We start from the raw sequence: 22,402 nt of genomic DNA, 5'->3' as shown, positions 1-22,402 counted from the left end.
AACTCCAAGAAGTGTCTGGACTGGACAGCACAGCTCCCAAACTGTTCTGAAAGCTCCCCACAAGTATTTAGTAAGAAAAGATGTGTGTGTCGGGGGGGGGGGGGGGCGGGTGTCTAACGGGGGAGAGGTCGTTTATCAAATAAATTGTAAGAATAGATAGTCATAAACACATTGGGTAGTGATGATCCTAAATAGAGTTCTGTAGCTTAACATAAAAAGGGTTGTGTTTTGTTTTTATTAATTAAAATTTTTTTATTTATTTTACATACCAACCACTGTTTCCCCTCCCTCTTCTCCTCTTGCCCCACCCCACCTCTCATATACCACCCCCATTCACTTCTCCAGCTCCCTTCAGTAAGGGGCAGGCCTCCCTGGTCGTCAAGGAAGCATGGCACACCAAGTTGAGGCAGGACCAAGCTCCTCCCCTGCATTCAGGCTGGGCCAGGCAAACCAGCATAGGGAATGGGTTCCCAAAAGCCAGTTCAAGTACCAGAGACAGGTCCTGATCCCACTGCTGGGAGCCTGACAAACGGACCAAGCTACACAACTGCCACACACATGCAGAGGGCCTAGTTCGGTCCTATGCAGGCTCCCCAAAAGGGTTTTTTAATCAATTGTTTTGGGGACAGGGTCTCACTATGCAGCCTGGGCTGGCTTCAGATTCTGCATCCCCCTGCCTCTGCACAAGCTCTGAGGTTGCAGCCACATATCCAGCTGTTGTTTGGTATACATAAAGAATCCTTGGCCGGGCGGTGGTGGCGCACGCTTTTAATCCCAACATTCCGGAGGCAGAGGCAGGCGGATCTCTGTGAGTTCCAGGCCAGCCTGGTCTCCAAAGCGAGGTTCCAGGAAAGGCGCAAAGCTACATGGAGAAACTCTGTCTCAACCCCCCCGCCCCAAAAAAAGAATCCTCACCCTGTCTTTCCTCATGATTGCTAGTAGAACTTTCTAAATAAGTAGGTGCTGCTTTCTCTCCCACACATGCTCAGTCCATGGATCCATACAGGGGCCCAACCTTTTACATTTCTTTAAGAAAAATAAACCTGAAAATGATTTTGAAAAGCAGCGAAGGTGGAGAACCACTGGGTAAGCTTTCTTGCCACAGACGGCTTTTCTGCAGAACAACCATCTGTAACATAGTGGGTGAATGCTGCTATACCCCAGGATGTCCTTCCGGGAAATGTTGGCTAATGGAACCATCTAGAGCTAATCGGAGGATGTTAAAGCTGCATCATATTTACAGGTTCTTGGAAAACTGTGGAAGTGAAAGACATGGAGTTCGACAGGAAAGCACATATGAGCATCAATTACCACTTTCCAGAGCTTCGGCGTTGGGCACCTCACTTTTATCAGTTTGGTGTTGAGAGGAAATAGCTGCAAACTCGATGTTCCCGATATTCAAAATCCCAGCCAGAATTCTGTACACGGAATGCACTTCCTGGGAAGGACATTGAGAACCATGCTTGGAGGTCATCGCCAATTAAAGTAACAAATCACTCACCCTTGAGCTGAAAGTACTATAGCTGTCCATCAAACTTTGTTCTTCCCCTTTCTGAACACACACAATTTCCCCAAGCTTCCTGAAGTTAGAGATGGCAATGTCACCAAGCACTAACAATAAAGTAAAATGTGCTTCCTCGGGTCCCAGGCCCAGTGGAAGTGAACACACTTCCTCCACGCTGCCTTTCTCACTATTGCTGGCTGGAACTCCCCCCAACCTGGCCTCAGCCATGTCATTAGACCATCGAAGGACCACATGGAATGGAGATGCTCTGCCACCTGCTGTGGTGACCAAGAGGGAAATGACCTTCTTTGTCCTTTAACTCACTCCGTAGCCTTTTATGCTAACCAATCCCAGCTCCCAAATTCAGAGATGGCCTTTCTTAAGAACAAAAGAGTAGAAGTTCCCTCACTTCTTTGGGGTATAGCATTTTATAAAATATCTAGGAGTGTGTATCCATTGATGGCTTACTAGGATATCTCAGAGCTACAGATTGCAATGCATGATGTGAGCACATAATTTGAAAGACTCACTAGAAATAAACCATGATATTACTATGTACGAAGAAGAAAGTATATTTTGCCTTTGTCTCTAGATCCTAGCAGAAGAGTTTCTAAAATTATCTGGGTGATCAGATCTTTGTTGTGGCAACAAGAGCCTTCCAACCCTACCTGCATTTCTGTTAATAAGAGGATCTGGGTGGGCTTCTAGATAAGGCTTGTAATCGGAGGAGCTGGTTGCTCAAGAGAAACTAGGCTTAGCACTTAGTCCCCTCCTGATCCCATCAAACCCTGGGGAGGGCTAGGGCTCCAAAGTGAGTTAATCACCAATGGCCAATAATTAATCAGGTGTGTGTGTGTGTGGTGTGTGGTGTGGTATGGTGTGGTATAAACTCCACAAAAACCCTAAACAGGATCAGGGAGCTTCCAAATTAGTGAATCCATGGAGGTGCTGGCAGGGTGGTGTGCCCAGGCGGCATGAGCCCTTACTGTTTACTGCCCATTCATTTTTCATTTGGCTATCCCTGGGTTGTAACAATTATAATAAGTCTGCAACCTTAAGTAAAATGTTTTCCTGAATTCTGTGAACTAGTTATTAGTTACTACTACTACCACCACTAATAATAATAATAACAACAACAACAATAATAATAACTAGAATTAGTTATACCAACTAATCAGGCTACAGAATAAGGTCATGGTAACTTTGTAACCAGTTCAGAAGTGTAAGAAGCCTGGAGCTTTCAACTGGTGTCTGAAGTGGGGGGTCTTGTGGGACTGAGCCCTAAACTTGGAGGATCTAATACTAACTCTACATAAACAGACTGAGTAGACTTGTAGGTCACTGAGTTGGTATAAGAGATTAATTGATAGACTATTAGGAAAAACCTCACTTATTTGGTGATATAAATTTGAGTAAAATCCATTCAGATCATCTGAGTCCTGTTTTCATGTTCAAAGTTGAGCATGTGAGTAGCATTAATGGATTAAAAATAATGCATGCTTTATTATTTATTTAACTTTTACATTTTCTATACATGGAACAAGGAAACATCTAGTTCGAGAAATTTCTGAATTTTATGCTATTAAACAAAACTACTTCCATAAAACATATTCAAACAGATTATTTGATTTAATACTGTACACAGCAGCTAAGTAATAGGAACTGTCACTAGACCCTTGATAAATACTGCCCCCCAAACTGAGCCTCCCTGCAGACATTACTCAGGAAAGTCTAAAATCTGAATGCAGGCTGTAACACTGACATCTGCTGGATGCCTGATAATGTTACAAAGATGAATGAGGCTTCTGAGCCGGGCTTCGGCTCTGGATAAGCATTGTTCTTCCAGCTTCTAAATCAAGGGCACGACGTCATGTTTTAGACTTGAAGAATCCTTATTTAATCACACCACTTAAAAGTGGCTAAGGAGAACACCTACCAAATGGGTTTTTTTCAGAACTTGCCTGGATTTAACATGACAGCCCCTCATTACCGTGATCAATACAGGATGAGCCCTGCCGCATGCATCAAGCGACTCCCGACGGAGGCAGATCTGAGAGTTTAAAGCCAAGACTAGAGCAATGAGTTCTGCATCTCCCATGTCTGCATCCAGCCTCCTCCAGGGTTTATCTAAAACTCTCCTCACTCTAAGGGAAAGTGTAGTTCTAATGAACACACACAGTCCCTACCATAGAAGCCAAGGCATCTCCCCAAACAGGCTTCAAGCACTTCAGCACTGTGATTATGAGCCAAAGAAAATGGTCATCTGAGACCATGCTCTTGAGATGAACAACTTACCATGTTGCTTCCTTGGCCACATTTTCTTCAGTGCTATGCCCAGGTGGTCAACAAGAGTGGAAATCTACCTCAGATCTCCAGTGAGAACATTTAGATTCAAAGCATGTGGACTGCTAGAGCTGCTTTCCTTCCAGGTCCTTCCTTGGATCAACGACAGAGCAGGGATGGGGCTCATTCTCTGAGGGTGCTCCCTATGTGGCATCTCTGGGATTTTCTCCCACTCTACTCCACAAGCCTGATCTGGGGGCTAATCACATCTTCCTCTCAGACCTAGAACCTCCACCTATCACAGAGTTCAGTTCAACACTAAACCCAGCCATGCTAGAGCTCTCAATGCTGCGTCTATCAGGAATGGCTCCACCTTCCCCAAAGCTGCTTGATCACATGGGAAATCTTTTTCACCATCCTTAATTTGTTTTCTCTTGCTGCTTCGTAGCTTTGGAGACTTTTCTGGAATCCCGGCATTTCCTGTGGAGTCTTATGGCCCTATTTTTATTTATTTCTAGTCTCTGACTTTCTATATGACACAATGATAAAAAAAAAAAAACCCTCACTCAGATGAGAGTTTTATCAGGGTTTAACAAGCTCCTCCAACGGGGTTGTCTCAACAGACTGCTTCTGAGCCCTTCAGCCTTCCACTGACCAGCAACAGGAGGAGGAGGAGAGCGCTTCTCCAACAAAGCTCTCTTTTCTCAGACACTTCCTAAGGGCAAGTGTTGCCTAGGCAGTGTTGAGGCAAGTCCAAAGTTAAGAAGGACTGGCTGTCGATTGGCTGAAACCACTCTGGCCAGGCTCCCAGGCACCCCAGGCCTCTATCTGTCTTGTCCCCCACCCCCTAGAAATTTACTTGACCTCTTTCTTTTCTCAAAATCTCTCATTTTCGCCAGCTCTGCCCTAAACACTGTATCAGGGCCTGCTGAAGTTTGTAACACATTACTTACCTCCTTGGCATGGCTTATGACATTTAGTGACTTAAAGGTCAGTGTACCCTTAAGCTTTTCAACTCCTATTTTAACATATCTCTTTGGAATCTCTCTTCAGAGGTATTATTTTGATTGGTGATATAATTTGAAGAAAGAGAAGAAATTTTGCCCTGAACTTAGGTTTCTTTGTGGCCTCTGTGTCCAAGGATCTGTAGTACATGTCCACTCTCTACCATCGTATTCAGCATCCAGGTGTTCATGCACTTTTAAACACTGCAGCTCAACTTACATTGTATGTTAGGATACTGCTGGTACCAGCAGGGCCAGCATTATTTAATATTAAACAGAAACAGCGTGGTTTGGCTCAAGACATCCCAGCTGGGTGTAAGGTCAAATCCCTTTGTCCTTTGCACAGAGTCACCATCATTACTGGAGGGCTCCTTCCGCCCTGGAAGTTTCTTCATGGAACTGCCAGGGCAGGTGTTCTTTGGAATGCTTTCGGATGGTGCCTGGAATTAAAATCCATCCTCGCAAGTCCACACTAAGGTTGGCCTGCTGTAATTTTGTTGTGAGGTTTGGGGGCGGGGGATGCGGAGCAAACAAACAAAAAACAAACTTGAAGAGTTCCCACAGGGAACGAGGGACCTTCTAAGAAAGGACAGGAAATACAATTTTAATTGAATTGGTCAGTTCATTTAAGCTCCGTTGAGAAATGACTGGCAGAAAATCATTAGAGAAATTCTGTCCCATCAGCTATTTGGCATTCTGCTGCCTGATTCTACACGACCTAGTCTTCCTGAATTTAGGCATGGTACTGTGACTTTATAAACACGGCATGAAGTCAGATAATCCAGCAGAGCACGTTGTCTGCAGAGATATAGGGTCAGAGAGATAAAATCCATCTTCTGCTTTGCATTTCCAAAGCTACTGATTAAATTAGGTTGGTTTATTTCCAAATGAACTAGTGTGGGACACAGGGAAGATACACACAGTGACACACTGTCACTTCCCTGTTATACACCGGAGAGAAACATACAGCATACTGTCACCTTCCTGTCATCAACAGGGAAGGTATACACAGTGACAAACTATCGTACTCCTGTTCTATACTGGGGAGATCCACCTAGGGACATATCCATAATGACGTACTACCACACTCCTGCTGCACACTGTGTATACTGGGGAGATCCACCTAGAGACATATCCATAGTGACATACTACCACACTCCTGCTGTACACTGTGTATACTGGGGAGATCCACCTAGGGACATACCCATAGTGACATACTACCACACTCCTGCTGTACACTGTGTATACTGGGGAGATCCACCTAGGGACATAGCCATAGTGAAGTACTACCACACTCCTGCTGCACACTGAGGTGAGAATACACAGTAACAGGCCGTTATACTCCTGTTACTCATTGACCACGCACAAATTAAGAAGCTTCACCATCTTTCTCATTTTTTTCTTCTTTATATTCATTTACACTGCCATTTTTTCCTTTTATAATACTCAACACCCTGTGCTCAGGAATGGCCTGCCTCAACAGTGTATACTGAAATGCTTAACTGCTTCTGCTAAATTTACCGTTAAACCATCAACATCTGTTTTATTAGCAGTGGCCATGCTGGCTAGTTTTTACATCAACCCCACACAGGCTGGAGGCATTTCAAAAGAGGGAACCTCAACTCAGAAAATGCAGCCACGAGGTTGGCTGTGGCCAAGCCAATGGTGCGTTTTCTGGATCGATGACTGATGTAGAGGGACCCAGTTCACTGTGGGCAGTGTTAACCATGGGTTGGTGCTGTAAGAAAGCAGGCTGAGCAAGCCATGAGGAACAAGTCGGTAGGTATCACTCTTGCATGACCTCTGCATCAGTTCCTGCCTTCAAATCCCTGCCCTGAGTTTCCTAGACAAGCTTTCAAATGAAATAAAGCCTTCCCCCTAGTTGCTTTTGGTCATGGTGTTTTATTATAGCAACAGAAACCCTAAGTAAGACAGAAGCCTATTTCTATCAGAATAACATCACTGTGTGTTCTCTTCTGGAGCCACGGCCAATCACGGACCAGCCTTCTATCACCATCTTTTATTCATCGAAAGCAAACTATCATCTCCCCTGCAGGCTCCCTTCATGGATCCTGTCCCCTTTGGAGGACATGTGCCCCACCCTTTGGCATGACCTCAGGCATGGGCTTGTACTTCAAACAGCTTCGTTTCTACCTCTGCCATCAACTCTTCAGACGATGTGTAATTGATAACCATGAGCTCCATATGTGAGCCACTACAAAAATCCTTTACCAAGGCAGGGACCTGTTAAACTGCCCTCAAAGGAGCTGAGAGAAATGTATTTCTATTTTTATCCTGACATTTGGGATATTTCCCTGTCCATTTATGGTATGTGAGAGGCCAACAACAACAAAATGAACAGCTATCTAGAAACAAAAAAAAGAAACATATGATTAGGACTAAAATCAGCTATACTGGGGAGGAAAGAACAGGTCAAACTCTTTGGATTACAGAAGCAATGCTTTACCCGGAGTAGCTGTCCCAAGGTAAACAGAGTGTTTTGTAATCTAAGATTTAACACTCTAGCCTTCCTCCTAATCATTCACCCCCTGTGCCAGCAAAGCGAAAGAGCCTGTATGTTCTTACGAAATCAATGGCACGAAGCCCAGAAACTATGAAAGAATGTATCATGGAGCAATATTTGGTCCTAGAGTTATAAATACTCTGTGTCGACCCCAGCGTATATTTAATAGAGGAAGTCTATATGTAGAATGACAGAAGTAGCGTCATGCCTGCAGCCACAGTTAACAACGGGCAAGTGTGGAGGAGAAAGTGACTGCAGAGACATTAGGAGAGTTTTAATTCATTTGTTATAGGCACAAAGAGCTACTTGCAAAAGCACGTCCTAGGGTTTAGGCATAACCTACACATTCCTGAACCCCTCTTTTCAGGGCAGTATTCTTTTGGCATCTGTTGCTATAAGCAGGTTGAATTTATAGCAATGGTAATAATTGATAGGTGTTTGGTCCTTACAGGCATGCCTCTCATCATGTATGTTCATTTGGGCATCTTGTTCCAATTCAGATTCTGATTTGGTCATTCTTGGATGGACCGGAGAGTCTGCACTCCAAACAAGCTTTCAGGGAATGACAAAGTTTTGGATCCTTAGACCACGTGTTGAGTAGACCACATGTTATCTCACAAGGGACATGCAGTTGATGCGTGTCCAGCAAGTTAGAACACACATGCCTTCTCTCATACCCATCTACAGACATTCACATTGAATTTGTCTCTCTCTTGGCCAGCATGTACCTTGTTAGTGAATCCAATAATCCTGAAGCAGTGCTGAATTGCTTCAAACTGTCTCCAGTAAGACTCCTTGGAAGTGATATCCTGCATGACTCTTCCAGTCTCAGAGGCTATGTATCTGAACAAAGTGGGACATGAACCAACACAGTGAGCGTTCACTTAGCAAGCAGCACTGTAGGCCAGGCGAGGCCTGGGCTTCTTTGCAAGGGTATGTCCTTCACCGGCTAGTACTGTGGCTGGGAGCTTCTAAACAATGCGAGTCCTGAGACAGAGTGCTTGCCCCCTCCTCTCCTCTTGCATATTTAACTTAACAGAATGAGTTTCCAGTTAAGGAAACAGCTCCATTTACTTCTAGATTTGTCAACGGCTTAACTGAACACTCAAAATTAACCAGCAACCTCCTCACCGCCAGCAGCAAGGGGTCTTGCAATAACACTTACCTAGGAGGCTTTTCCTCAGGAAGTCTGAACTCAGAAAGTTTCTTTTGGTGATAAAGACCAGCATAAATATAGTAAAATATGTGAAAATTTTTCTCTCCCCTAGGAAAAAAAAATGAGGAAGAGGTTTTATTTATACCATATTCCAGGCTTCCCTGACCTAAATAATTGATTCTATTTCCTCTTTTGTACAAAATATTATTTTGCAACAAATTTACATATGCAGGCAATTAAATATGTATCATCCCAATTACAAAACATCAATAGTGGTAATAGTCCTACAGTCATAATGACAGCGGCGCTTTACCAAACACATGTACCTTCATTATAAACTCACGGTAAATTCTAGAACTAATTCAGGTAGCGGCTCAGGCTGCCTGCAACAATCTTTCCATGCAACTCCTGGTCCTGTGCACCTGTGTCACCAGCCCCTGTAGCTTCAGGGAGTGGGAAGCCCAGCCCACAGTGACCAGCCAAACCCCCTGCTTTACTGGAGCCCCAAACAGAAAATGCTTGGAAATCCCACAGCAGTCAAGAAAGCATTAGTTTCAGAGCCAAGGATTGTACTCTCCCAAGGTGTAATGCTTTCAGACACCCCTAAAAATGTCATTCCCCAGTCCCCAGTGCCTCCTGCATCCACCTCTTTTCTTTTGTCTGTTTTATAAGTTTTGGTTTGGTTTTTTTAATGGGAAGGGGGTGTTTCACCTGCACATATCATGTGCATCACGTGCATGCAGTACTCATTGGGGCCAGAAGAGGTGTTGAATCTTCTGGAACTGGAGTTACAGAAAATTGCTAGGTACTCCATGGGTGCTGAGAACCGACCCTAGGTTGTCTGCAAGAGCAGCAGTTGCTTTTAACTCCCATTTTTCCATTCCTTGCCCACATCTTCGGAGCTGCCCTGGACAGGCTGCCCAGGGTTTTCATAGCATCCGCAGATGATACAGAAGGAAGCAAGACACTGTATGTGCCCAGAACTGCACAGCAAGAGGCAGCATCATGACCTCAAAAGCATGATCGGGTCTTTTATTTTATTTTAATTTTTTTCATTTTACATATGAGCCACAGTTCCCCCTCTCTCCCCTCCTCAAACTCTACCCCCCATCCACTCCTCAGAGAGGGTAAGGCCTCCCATGGGGAGTCAGTAAAGCCTGGCATATCAAGTTGAGGCAGGACCAAGCCCCTCGCCCCTGCATCAAGGCTGAGCAAGGTGTTCCTTGTTGTGATCCTCCTGCCTCCATGTCCCCAGGGCTGGGATTGCAAGGTCCATGACACCATGCCAAGCTCCCTTCATTATTTAAAATAAATTGTGTGTGTTTGAGGTATGCAGTGTGACACAGAATGTACATAGATGATCTGAAAAGATTATTATTTCAACGTATAAATGTCCTGAATGCCAGTTATGGCAGGAACTACTCTGGATGCCGGAGAAACAGGACTAAGAGGATTCATACTCTTTTGAAGCATTCCTTCTAGACAGAGTTAGATGAAACAAGAGGGGGGCTTGAGGTCAGGGCTTTAAAATCAACAATCATGGGGCGATGATAAAGAGTAATGCTTGGAATGGAAAACACTTGTGCCAAGTCAAGGGCAATAACCCTATAGCGAAGCCCCGAAGCCTGAGCAGGCGTTTCGAGGAGTTGTAGATAGAAGGGAAACAGAGACAGAAGTCTGCACACAAGGGCTCAGAGAACTGTCTTACGCTTGGCCAGCCTCTGAAAGGCTGTTTATTCAATGTCCATTTGTGAGACCTTCAGATGACCTCATCCAGAGATGGGGGACCAGGAAATAGGATACTGGAGTGTGCCCACAAGGGCAGAGCCACCACAGTTAGCAAGGCGGGACCTGAAAGACCTTAACATCTCTTCATCTCATTCAAGTCTCTTAACAACCTTGGGAGGTCGGTGTTATTAGACCTGTGTGACACACGAAGACAGCAAGATGAGACAATATTTATGCCACTGAGCGACATGCCATAGGAAGAGCATGGAGCACAGGTCACAGCACCATCATTCGGTCAGAGACAGCTCTCCACTTTAAAACCATACTAATATGAGCTTGGGGGAGAGACAGAGAGACTCATACAGATGATCGAGAAGCCACAGGGCAGCTTCACACACCTGTGGCTCCATCTTTTCATTGTTCATACCACTTCCACTGTGTGAGGAAACGGAAAACTGTCTGATAGAGGAAGGTGTTTGGTCTTCTGTTTAACGGCTGTGTTTGTTTGTTTGTTTTGTTTTGTGCTGGAGATCAAGCCTAGCACACCATATCCCACCAGCCACACCCACAAACGTTTGGCTTCTTCAGCTAGTCCCAGGCCTGTGGTTTCCGTCAGCCCAGTGTCTGACCTTTATCCAGCCTATGTTCTCACACACACATTTGGCGACAGCCCCCCCTCATCTCCATTGGCCCACTGATGCTCAAGTTAGCATTTCAAAGCAGCCACACCCCTGCCCGAGAAAGTTCTCCAGTTTCCTAGTCTTTTTAGAAAAGGTTCAAAATCCTCAGCCTGGCTCCAAAACCCTGCATGATCCATTCTCAGTCTCCTCCACCCTCCCCCCGACCACTTTCTCCCCACTCCTGCCCCCATTTTGTTGTCTAACTCCGAAGTAATCCACAGATCTCAGATCAAATGTCTTAAATCCAGGGAACACATCTTTCCTCCCGGATCCCAGGTGTGCTGGCTAGCTTCACATCAACTCGACACAAGACAGAGTCATTTAGGAAAAGAGAACTTCAATGGAAAGAATGCTCCTGTCAGATTGTTTTGTGGTGCATTTGGTGTAAGAAAGCAGGCTGAGCAAACTATGGGTGCAAACTAGACAGCAGCACTCCTCCATGGCCTCTGTGTCAGCTCCTGCCTCCAGGGGTCTGTCCTATTTGCCAGGTGTCTGTCCTGTTTGCGTTCCCATCCCGACTTCCTTTGATGTTGGACTGTGATGTCAAAGTGTAAACAAAAGAAATCCTTTCTCCCCAAGTTGCTTTTGGTCATGGTGTCTTAGCACAAATAGAACCTCTCTTTCCTCATGAACCCACACAACTCCTGTTTGGGGACATTTGATCACATTGCAAACCCCAAGTTAGCATTTGCTTAATTAAATAAAGTTAACTTTGGGTCAGGAGACTGAGTTAGCAACTAGTTGACAGAAAGTCATCATAGAGCATCCAAGGGCATCTGGAAGAGTTGGAGAGACACACAGGAAGTAATAGGGAGTGGTTTTGAGTGGTTCAAGTTGTTTTTGTTTTTGTCTTGGCACAACAGAAAGAGGAGTTTTTGGGGAGACACCAGCAAGGAGAGAAGGTCAGCTAGTTGCCACTCAGCCTCTCTGAGCTAGCAGGTTTTCACCCCAGCCTTTGAATCTCGAGTCTTATTCATAAATAGAATGATAGAGATTTAGTTAAAGCTACCTTTAGCAGCAGCGACAGAGTCTGTGCCTGAGAGTACAGAATTCCCACCAGGCTGCAGCCTGAGTGGCTGGGCCACTTCCAGAGAAGCAGGGCGGGAACCGTGGAGTTGCAATTGCTGGCTGAGTCAAAGATAAAACAACAAACTCCTTTTCCTAAATCAGGTTATATGTTCTCCTTTTTGCCCATTCTACTTCCTAGCACTTACTTGTGTGCATGGAGTCCTACTCCTGAAGAACACTAACATCCTGCAGTAATCAAAACCAATAAGAAGAAGAGTGGCTAACACTGTTAACATGCACCACATCGCACATGCTTTTGAGTAATTTTATACAGATGGACTTGTCCGTCTTCACAACAAACCCACAAGGCCATTACCGGTAGCATTTCCATTTCACAAACGAGGCTCAGGAACGTTCAGTGACCGGCCCAATGTCAGAGTGTCAAAACCAGCATTCAAGCCCAGAGCACCATGCTGTTGACGATTATTGCCGATTATTATAATGCTTTTCTTAAAATTGTGTTGTAGCTTGACTAATGTCCCTAATAGGCTTGTGTATTTGAGCACTAGGCCCCCAGTTGGTAACACTGTCTGATAAGGTTATGAAACCTTCAGGCAGTGGAGCTTTGCTGGAGGAAGCACATCACTGGGGCAGGCTTTGAGGTTTGAGTGCCTGACCAGACTTCTTGTCCTCACTCTCGGCTTCCTGTGTGTCGATGAAATGTGATCGGCCAGCTTCGTGCTCCTGACTATCATCTTTCCTAGCCATGATGGACTGTGTCCCGACTGGGACTGTAAGCAAACCCTTCCTCTCCCAAGCCTTTTATCATTCTATCACAGCAACAGAAAAGTAATTAATGCATAGTGTAATTGCATTCTTTCCCAGTTGAAAGAAAAATTTGTGGAATATTCTCAGTACCTTTTTAAAAATATATATACACAATTTCACATTTAGGAATAAAGTGGATTTTTTGGGTTTTGTTTGTTTGTTTGTTTTCCCAGAGAAGGTTTCTCTGTGTAGCCCTGGCTGTCCTGAAACTTGCTCTGTAGCCCAGGCTGGTCTTGAATTCAGAGATCCACTTGCCTCTGCCTCTGCCTCCTGAGTGCTGGGATTAAAGGCATGCACCACCACCACCCGGCTGATAAAGTGGATTTTTAAGGTATGTGCAAATTAATCATTGTTAAATTCTACCTTTCACAACCAACTCAAGAAAAACAGATATACCATTCATAAAGCATCTCCCAAATCCTTTGCTATCTCCCCTTAATGCCTTTTGGCATTAAAAACAAAAACAAAATAAACAAAAACAACTACCACCGAGGGCTGGAGAGATGGCTCAGCTGTGAAGAGCACTTGCTGCCCTTGCAGAGGCTTTGAGTTCAGTTCCCAGACTGCACAGGCAGCTTACAGCCATCTGTAACTTCTGCTTCAAGGCTCTGACTTCATCCTCTGGTCTCTTAGGGTAACAGGCACTCACATGGTACACAGACATACATGCAAGTAAAACACTCATGAGCATAATGCAAAACTAAACCCTGGAAAACAAACAGATTAACCACCACTGATCTTTCACTTTAAAAAATCGAGGGAGACTAAAGAACGAGAGGAGTCGGAACCGCTAGAATTCCCCATCCTCCATTTGGCAGAGCAAAAAGCGTGATCAACTAGAAGTGCACCCACGCTGCCTGCTTGATGACTCTGGATTTCTCAAGGAGATACTCGGAGATTCTTGCTCCCATCACAGCTCCGGTGGGGGTGAACATCATTTCCAGATACTTCCCAAACCGGCTGGAGTTATCGTTGATGGCCGTGCAGGCGTTCCCGAAGGCCTCCACCAAGGAGTTCACTTGGAGAATTTTCTGACGTAAGGTCTGATTGTTGGCCTAGGAGGAACAGACGGCAGTTAGGAGAAGCCTTCAGAAACAGGCATTCCGATAATGGCTCCAGGCACACACACACACACACACACACACACACACACACACACACACACACGGCCCATGCTCCTTTTCTAAGGCACTCCACTTTGGGAAAGTTAGTGTCAATGAAGGAGTCACCAGGCGCCATGAGTCCAAAAGCCAGATTTGGTGGCAGTTTTAAAGTCTGACTGCATTGCATAGAAAATCTTCGATAGAAGAGTACTGCTTAACAGTTCACAAAGGATTCCAAAACCAGACATCCTCTAACTTTTCCTCTGCGCTCTTCAATAAACCTCAATTCTAATAAAGGAGTCCTCAAACCGCTCTTAGTCATGTGATGCACAAATGCCAAGACTAGGCAATGCCCGGACTCATCCTCCAATCCTTCCTTCCACGTCTGTGTCCAGGCTGCAATTTTCCCTTTCCTTAACTGCTGCTCAGTGGATTCCATTTGCCATTTTCCTAATCACCACAGCGGATCTGACTCAGTTTCTAGTCACTTCCCCCACTTAATGGCTCAATGTTTCCATTACATTGAAAACACACAAGATAATTAATTTGCCCACAATCTAGTAAATCTGTGTTGGTATTATTTTTCTCACTACATGAAGTAAGGACAGCATGCTGGCATCTTAAGAGCCTAGCTATTAGGAGGCAACACAACAAAGATGAAATGTTCTTATGTAGCCCCTGATTTAAAAAAAAAAAAAGAAAATAGAAAATCTTATCTGCTGTGAAATGCACAGTTGGTTCTGCAGGGGTTTCAGGCCATGACGCAGAATCGGGTTGGCCCATACCGCAGAATCGGGTTGGCCCATACCTTTCCCAAGAAAGTCAGATGCTGAACGATGAGGTGGGCGCTCTCCGTCTTCCCTGAGCCGCTTTCTCCACTGATGACGATGCACTGACACAGAAAAGAGAGTCAGGGAGGAACCCAACAAACTACACACAGAAACAACCTGTGCATTTGGTGGTGGCTTTTCCACATAACGCCCTCCGCTACATTCCTCCGTCTCTCACTCAACAATCATTCTCTCCTGGGACTCTTTCCAGTCTGTGAAGAGCTGGGACAGCTGCTTGGCATTGCAAAGGATAGATGTAGCATCGTCTGGTGGTGCCACTGTTAACTGATCCTGGTGGGTTGTTGGGTTTATTCTTGTTATAAACTATATTGCAATGAATAATCCTACACACGGGTCATTGTATCTACATTCAGATTCATCTGCTGAATAAATTCTAAGTGGGCAACATTCAATCAAAAAGTAAACGTCTTTGTGAAATAGCTATTACTGTATTGCTTGGCTAGGGACCACAGCAGCGGGCTAATTCACTAGAGTAACAATTTGTGTTTACTGGCATATTAGAAAGGGTACAGAATCCAGGGCCAGCTACATGGGAGACATGAACAGAGCATGTGGAGTTGACGTGGTGGCACACGGAAAGCAGTCTGCTCTCCTGCATCCTCACCACACAGTGCCTTGATTTGTGCCAATCTGATAGATTAAAAGCAGGTACTCAATGCACTTTGAATCTGTGCCTCTTTTATTATGAGGGAGGTCAAAGGCCTGCCATGTGCTTAAGGTCAACCATATTTTCTTTTTTGGTCTTATCTATATCCTTTGCCTGTTTTTATTGTATTGTTGACCATGTTCTTTTTATACTTCCTGGAGCTCTTTCTGCACACAGGAAATCAGTGGAAGGTAGAATAAAAACCACGTATTCGGTCTTTGTCCTTCGTTCCTAGAAAACAGCTTTTTGGAGTTTCCTGACTGAAGGAGTGATGGGAATGTCTTCTGCTCAGAAGGAATGCCTCTAACCACACCTCTGCTGTGCACGAGGTGGTTCCAAGTGGAGCCAGACTGCCTCAGATGGGGATGGGCAATGAGAAAGCACAGATAGATGGCTAGAGATGGGAACTTTCAGACCCCCTCCCATCTTCCAGGAAGGCAAAGAGGTTGCAAATTGAGTTCAATAAAAACCTTTACTGAAAATAACTAATTTATTTATTTTATTATTCAAAGTATTCTGTTAGCATATATTCCTTGCACACAGTGTTGGATTTCACAAAGATAATTTTTTTTCAAGTCTATCGTGTACCTTGACTATATTCATCCCAGTCTTATTCCCTGAGTTGTAAAAACTTTTTAATGATTTATTTTTGTCATATGTGCATTGGTGTTTTCCCTGCATGTGTGTCTGTGTGAGAGCATCAGATTCCCTTGAACTGCAGTTACAGACAGTTGTGAGCTGCCATGTGGGTGCTGGGAATTGAACTTGGGTCCTCTGAAAGAGCAGTCAGTGCTCTTAACCACTGAGCCTCTGAGTTATGAAAACTCTTAAACAAATGAGATTCAATGAGTTTAGAAGCTGGTGAATTGAAGGTCCTGGGATACAGTGCTCAGGTGAAAGGCAGGATCCTATGTGCTCCCACCTTCTCCCTCCATCTGTTCCACACACGAATCCCACGTGGCTGCCCTGGGTTGTACCCTAATATGCCAGTAAAGACAAATTTAGTCTTCTCCTTAGTTCTTTGAGTTGTTCTGGTGAATTAGCCAGCCTGAAAGAGGATTGTTGGAACCCCTGAACTTGGCTTGGCAGAAGTGTGGGGAGCCTGGGTACTCCTTTTGTGATTGGCATCTGACATGTGGGCATTTTTATTGAAGTTAACTGTGGGATGCCTCCTCCCACCTTTTAAAGGGTTCCTATGAGGAGGAGAGAAGAATAAGAAACTTGTAGATAGAAAGACAGCAGAGAGGAGACAGACAGAAACACAGGACAGCTTCGGGAGGACCTGGATCAAAACCCACTGGCCCCTCCTGCCTCAAAAGGGCTTTTTATAACAATGTCAAGGGGCAGGGCAAAAGATCTGCCCCTTGCTAGATCAAAGCACACTGCACATCCAAGTGCAGACCCTTCCAAACACCCTGGAAAAGCTGTGTAGTATTGGAAAACACACAATTTGGTGTCAGAAACAAAATGGGGATGGGGGGAAACAAAACAAAAACCTGCAGCAGGCAAGCTTTTTAGATTGAAAGTCATGTTCTCTCTGTCGACTTCTTTCCTCTCTGGGAAATTGGCGGACAGTTTGTAAATCTTCATAGTAATGCAAAGATGTTCATCTCTAACATCAGTAAGCCTCTGTTCTGCGAATTTTATTGTGCAGTGGTTTGAGTGAGAAATGTCCCTCATAGTATAGGGCATTTGAACACTGGGTCTCTAGTTGGTGGTGCTGTTTGGGGAGGTTTGGGAGGTGTGGCCTTGCTGGAGGGGTGTGTCACTGGGGCGCTTTGGGAGTAAAAACGTTTCACCTGCTTCTCCTTGTCTCTCTTTGCCTTGTGTTTGCAGTTCAAGATGAGCTCTCTCAGTGACTACTCCGGCAGCCACGCTTGCTGGCTGCCCCACTTTTCCACCACAACAGACTCTTACACCTCTGGAGCCAGAAGCTAACTAAACCCTTCCTTCTGGAAGTTGCCTTGGCCATGGTGTTTTATCACAGCAACAGAAAAGCCACTAATACACACTGTTATAATCTTGTCTACCCTCAACAGACCCAAAAGTTTAGACTTCTTGGGTCTCTGGAAATATGTACAAAGTAAGCTTTCATAAAAATCTCTTGCCAAATTAGGTTACCTCTATTTGTGTACAGAATGCAGAAATAAAGGAAAATAAATCTAGCAAAATGGAGGAGGGGTAAGAGGTAGGATAAGCCATGCTGTGAATTGGAAGTCTAGGCAATTAAAATTTATGAGTTACGTTTGTGTTTAACTAACATTGAGCTTAAAGTTTGTCAGTCTTAACCCTAGCCAGTCAAATTTCCCAGCAGCTAGATGATACAGGGCCAGGTGTAGGGAGTGCAGTATTTCACATACATAGGGCCTAGTCATGAAGATTCTGAGATATTAATAGGAGGGAATTTCATTTATGCCATCACACACCCCATTTTTATTACGGCCATTGCATGTAATCAGGTTGTGGCTGCTCTATGTTCTCATTATGTCCATATTAGAAATGTCTTTATTGCATTTCATGAGAGAAAATGAGTGCTCCCGATGTGTTATGAATCTCAAAAGGGTTTTCTCCTTCTCAGGCTTCCAGTTCCCCTGTACTGCAATTTCATTTCCCATTTCCTCAGGCTAGCCTCAGCAGCTACAGGTCCAAACAAAAATGGCAGATGAGCCATGTTCTACCTTGTGAGCTGGCAGAAGAGGAAGGCTAGTCCTTACCTGGTCTTTGCTGAAGGTAACCAAACACTGATAAGCGTTATCAGCGGATGCAAAGATGTGAGGAGGATTTGAGGCACGTTTCACCCCATGATAAAGCCTGGAAAACTGGAGGAAAAACGCAACTCATTTAAAGGCGCCTTCAAGGGCTCCACTGGACCATCTAATGCCTTCACCATCTATTACCCAGAAAAAAAAGGCTTTTTGCTTTAGGGGACTCACTGCTTCTGGGAGGCTCAGGGATCTGCAGGCTGATGTTCTGACCCCTGTTCTCCATTACTGGCTGCCCAAGCTCGGGTAAGGGGCACTAACCGCCTTACTCTGGCTCTTCCTCTACTGAAGGGACATAGTATTTACAGCTTTCCCCATCTCATAGGGTGATAAGAAGTGACCCAACTCAGCGCTTGGCATGTAGCAAGCAATCAGTATTTGTTAACTTTTATTATTGCTTGTTTAAGAAGTTTCTCCCAAGATAAAATCCCATTTATATTAAACTATTGTCTACAGTTTGGGATATCAGCCCCATGGTGGGAGATGTGTTACATGGTTTTAATACTACTTCATTTTATTTGTATGTTTGATTTTCTTTTTCCAGTGCCCGGGTTTGAACACAGGGCCATGTACATGTTAAGTAAGCAGTTCCACTGAGCTACATCCCCAGCCCCAGCCTTGTGATTTTTTGGGTTTTTTGTTTTTTTTTGTTTTGTTTTTTTTTTTTTTTTTTTGGTTTTTCGAGACAGGGTTTCTCCGTGTAGCTTTGCGCCTTTCCTGGAACTCACTTGGTAGCCCAGGCTGGCCTCGAACTCACAGAGATCCGCCGGCCTCTGCCTCCCGAGTGCTGGGATTAAAGGCGTGCGCCACCATCGCCCGGCAAGCCTTGTGATTTTTAATCACCCATGAAGGAACAAAATACTTTTAAAGCAGTCCTCACCTGTGGAGAGTATATGCTTAGATTCTGGAAGGGGTTTAAGGCAATTAGTATATCTCCGACATAGGTGTAGATCAGCGCGTCTTCATACCGCTTCTGCAGCCAATAGATAAGTGTTTCCTAGGAAGAGGAGAAACAGCCTTGAGAAACACAATCGGTCGAGGCAGAGATGCTAAGAGTAGCGATGAACTCCTTACACATTTTAGTTCAAAAAGATTAAAGCAACCCCATTCAAATCTTAACACTCTTAATGACTCCAAGCCTCTAAAATGATGACAGAGGCCTTGAAAAGATGCAATAATAAGAATGTGCTGAAAGAATTAAGAATTGCCGACAGGCATCGAGATAGCCAACCAAGATTTCAGTTGTTACTGGGCTGGGGGCAGACTTTGTCCAATCAGGAGGTTCTGTTTATAATTAGATTTAACCACATGCGACAGATCCCCCAGGTTCTGGGAACCGAACTCAGGGCCTCTGGATGAGTAGCAATTGCTCTTGCTATTAACAGTTGAGCTGTCTTGCCAGCCCTAGTAATGTCATTTCTCAAATGTTACACTTAAAGTCCTGATTGTGGGAGTACGGAATTGAACTGTGGTGTTACCCGGCAGTGGCTGAGGTGTTGGCACTGAGGGTCCTCAGCAGTAGACTCTGCAGACAGAGGTTCAACTTAACTAGCAGCCCACGCAAATGTAAGTATCCTGGGTGAGGAATGGTCATAGTTTTCAGATTTCAAATGTGAACTATAATACCTCCACTGCTGTGAAGGAAACATCTCCTTATGAAGAACCAACAACTGTCTTCAGGGTAAAGGGCAACATTTTTTAATTAAATAGAAAATAAATTTAAGTTGGTGGGCATCATTAGTCAGGCCTGTGGTATAGCAGGCTTTACTAGAATTTTTTTTCTTCATCATTCCAAAACTATAAAGGAGCACACAGAGGATCGTAGTCACAGAATGGAATGTTCTTTGAGCTTCCCTCTGTAGCTCAATTTAACCAAACAATTAAATTTTTGAATGACTTTAGAAAAATGTCCAGAGAAGGGACAGGTCACCTGTGTGACACACAAGCTATCCATGAGAGTTGTCTACCAAGCATTCAGTACCTACCTCATCCAAGACCTCGAGATTGACCAAATCATCCTCAAGGCAGTACTTGTCAGCATCCTCCACTCGATAGGGTCTTCTGGTGTGCATCCTTTCATGCCTGGAAACAAGAAGAGAGTATCAACACCCAGACGGTGCACGCTGCAGAAGAAAGCAGGTGAGGAGGGCAGCTCACCTGAGAACTCAGTATGTGACAGTTCCAGCAACCTCAGTGCTAGTGACAGCAAAGCCCGTCGAGCAAAGCCCGTCCAGATGCCACACTCCACCTCTGGCGCCATCGGGGAAGTCTCCATTCCACCACAGTGAAACGCTTTACCAAGTGGACCCACCGAACATTCTTTTTGCTTCCTAAATTCCAGCTGCAGCGCTTGCAGGAGGTATCGTCTACATTTTTTTTTTCCTGCTCAGTGTGGCACAAGGTCTGCCTGAGTGTGATGCTTCACATAAAAAGAACAGAAATCCTGAAACTAGACCATTCTACATCCTGTTGAAGCATAGACTTTCCTCTAAGTGACAGCTGTGGTATCTTCTCTTAATGTCCCTTTGCCCTGACTGCCAAACTTTTTGATATATTTTTTTAAACTACAGAACTTTTCAAAGAATAATGTTGTAAGTACCAAAGAGTTGATTGTATTTTGCATTTTACCTTGTTTCAAAATTCTTTTGTAAATTTCCCCAGAACGACTCCTCTCACGAGGTGACTGTTATCTGGAAACATTCTCCCAGCCTGTTCCTAAATGTTGGTCAAATGCATCTATGCATCTATGGGCAACAGGTGGGGTATGCATGTTTAATTATAAAAATTGAGATTCTGGGAGTTTTAGTTAGCATTTGTTTTTTTGTTAACATGTATTTACATACATGTGCACTTGTGAATTCACATGTGTGTGTCCACACGCCCTCGTGGAAGCCAGAAGGCAATCTTCAGGAGTCGGTTTTCTTCTTCTACCTAGGTCTGAGAGATTCACATCACCAGGCTTCTGCAGCAAATGCCCTCACCTGCTGAGCCATCTGTCAGACCCATACTATACTTTCCTATTGTGGGACAGTGCTTACCAGGTATTTCAAAAACTTGAACTACAATAAAGAAAAATCCCCTTTGGTATTCCAAAGTACACTTTGGTTTTTGTTTGTTTGTTTGTTTGTTTGTTAACAAGATCTCATGGATCCTGGGCTGACCTCTTAGAACTCACTGTGTTAATAGAGGAGGACCTTGCATTCCTGATCCTCCTGCCTCCACCTCCTGAGTGCTGGGACTACAGGTGTGCATCACCCCACCCAGTTTGCCTGGTGCTGGCAATCAAACCCAGGGCTTTGAATATGCCACATAAGCATTCTACCAACTGAGTAATGTCCCAGCCCCAAATGTAATTCTTTAGGTAATACAATTAATTTAAGTAGGCACTCCCATAATTCCCTTTGTGAAACTATGATACTCATGAGTGTCGAGGGGGACAGGGAACATGGGCCTATAGGGTGAAAGCTCTGGTCCCTGTCTCAGAGTTATGAATCATGAGTGAGACACTCAGAAAATCCCTTAACAGCAGCAACTCAGTCCTCTTCACCTATAAATGGAATCGCTCGTGACTAGTCTATCTGTCCCCCAGCTGGCTATGAAAGCACATACAATCTTGGGTATAAAAATTCAAATGAGACTTTAAAATACATCAAGTACTATTCTTAGGCCATTATCGAAATTTGGAATCAACTCCTTTCAATACTCAGAATACTGTTAAATCACACATGTAAAATGCCCTCCTACATCCTGTAAGTTTACCAGTAGGGCAGCATCGCTGCTTCCCTGGGTGGTGGCATATACCCAACATCATCACAGTTATAGGGTGTCACCCTCTAACGCAGTTCTGTGTCCCTGGGTTCCACAGCTGGTTTTCCTTCATGTTTTGCTGTAGAGTACTGCACAAAAATCATGGAATCTCCACGTGTAATTTCCTCCTTGCTACACACACAGAGGAAGTAGGCAGTAGACACCTTTGAATCGGCTACCCCGTGTCCGTCCTCCTTTCCCAGTGCCCGTCACTGGTGGTTTCAGATTAAAAAGTTCATGTGAAGTATATTAGTCATCTGCAGTAGTGGAGTCAGTTTGGTTGCAAAAATCTAAAATAAAACCGAGGCTTCATTTTATTTAATCTAATCAAATCAGTAACCTAACTTTTCTTAAGTGGCTAACCAGAACCTTTCCTTTGTCTGTGTCTTTACATGTACTTGATATCAAAGAGAAGCCACACTGGGAGCCGTCCAGCGGGCTCAGTGGTTGAGTGGGTGCTGCTTTCCCAGGAAACCTGCGTTTGAGCCCCAGCACACATGCTCACAACAGGCAGCTCA

General features: G+C 44.5%; 1 protein-coding gene across 1 annotated transcript in view; it reads right to left on the bottom strand.

The window, feature by feature from the left end:
* Positions 1–22,402, bottom strand: part of Myo3b (myosin IIIB) — a 352,122-nt gene that overhangs the window by 183,101 nt on the left and 146,619 nt on the right. The window contains exons 9-16 of the mRNA XM_052723122.1: positions 20,063–20,159; positions 18,958–19,074; positions 18,030–18,134; positions 14,627–14,710; positions 13,568–13,770; positions 8,481–8,579; positions 8,044–8,158; positions 1,312–1,438 (exon numbers count right to left, since the gene is read on the bottom strand). Of these exons, the coding sequence (XP_052579082.1) occupies positions 1,312–1,438; positions 8,044–8,158; positions 8,481–8,579; positions 13,568–13,770; positions 14,627–14,710; positions 18,030–18,134; positions 18,958–19,074; positions 20,063–20,159 (947 nt within the window). The remainder of the gene's footprint in view (positions 1–1,311; positions 1,439–8,043; positions 8,159–8,480; positions 8,580–13,567; positions 13,771–14,626; positions 14,711–18,029; positions 18,135–18,957; positions 19,075–20,062; positions 20,160–22,402) is intronic.

This window comes from Peromyscus californicus, unplaced genomic scaffold, assembly GCF_007827085.1.
Source record: "Peromyscus californicus insignis strain IS unplaced genomic scaffold, ASM782708v3 Scaffold_7__1_contigs__length_154581171, whole genome shotgun sequence".
Taxonomy (NCBI): Eukaryota; Metazoa; Chordata; class Mammalia; order Rodentia; family Cricetidae; genus Peromyscus; species Peromyscus californicus.
The sequence above is the reverse complement of the archived record's forward strand: the minus strand, read 5'-3'. Positions and strand labels throughout refer to the sequence as shown.